The 463-nt window shown below is 64.1% G+C and overlaps 1 protein-coding gene across 1 annotated transcript in view; it reads left to right on the top strand.

The window, feature by feature from the left end:
- Positions 1-30: 30 nt before the first annotated feature.
- The window catches only part of ATP1A3 (ATPase Na+/K+ transporting subunit alpha 3), a 22,358-nt gene continuing 21,925 nt past the window's right edge, over positions 31-463 (top strand). The window contains exons 1-2 of the mRNA XM_004388749.1: positions 31-153; positions 243-302. Coding sequence (XP_004388806.1) covers positions 151-153; positions 243-302 — 63 coding nt within the window. The 5' untranslated portion in view covers positions 31-150. The remainder of the gene's footprint in view (positions 154-242; positions 303-463) is intronic.

Genomic DNA, 463 nt, shown 5'->3' with positions numbered 1-463 from the left:
CCTTGAACCCCTTCTCGCCCGCAGTCTGGTCGCTCTGATAGCTATCGTGTCGCCACCTCACAGGACAAGAAAGACGACAAGGGCTCGCCCAAGAAGGGCAAGGGCACCAAGGACCGCCGGGATCTGGATGACCTCAAGAAGGAGGTGGCAATGGTAAGCCCACCCTCCCCAGAGCAGCCCCCGCCCCACCTCTCACAGGGACTCAGCACTCACCTGATTCCCCCCAAACTCCTGTCCCTCAGACAGAGCACAAGATGTCCGTGGAAGAGGTCTGCCGGAAGTACAACACGGACTGTGTGCAGGTGCGGCCAGGGCCCAACCAGGGCTGGGGGCTGGACTCCTGGGTCTGAGGGAGAAGGGGGCTGGGGCTGGACTCCTGGGTCTGAGGGAGAAGGGGGCTGGGGGCCTGGACTCCTGGGTCTGAGGGAGAAGGGGGCTGGGGGCCTGGACTCCTGGGTCTGAG

Source organism: Trichechus manatus, unplaced genomic scaffold (assembly GCF_000243295.1).
Source record: "Trichechus manatus latirostris isolate Lorelei unplaced genomic scaffold, TriManLat1.0 scaffold00216, whole genome shotgun sequence".
NCBI classification, from domain to species: Eukaryota; Metazoa; Chordata; class Mammalia; order Sirenia; family Trichechidae; genus Trichechus; species Trichechus manatus.
The sequence above is the reverse complement of the archived record's forward strand: the minus strand, read 5'-3'. Positions and strand labels throughout refer to the sequence as shown.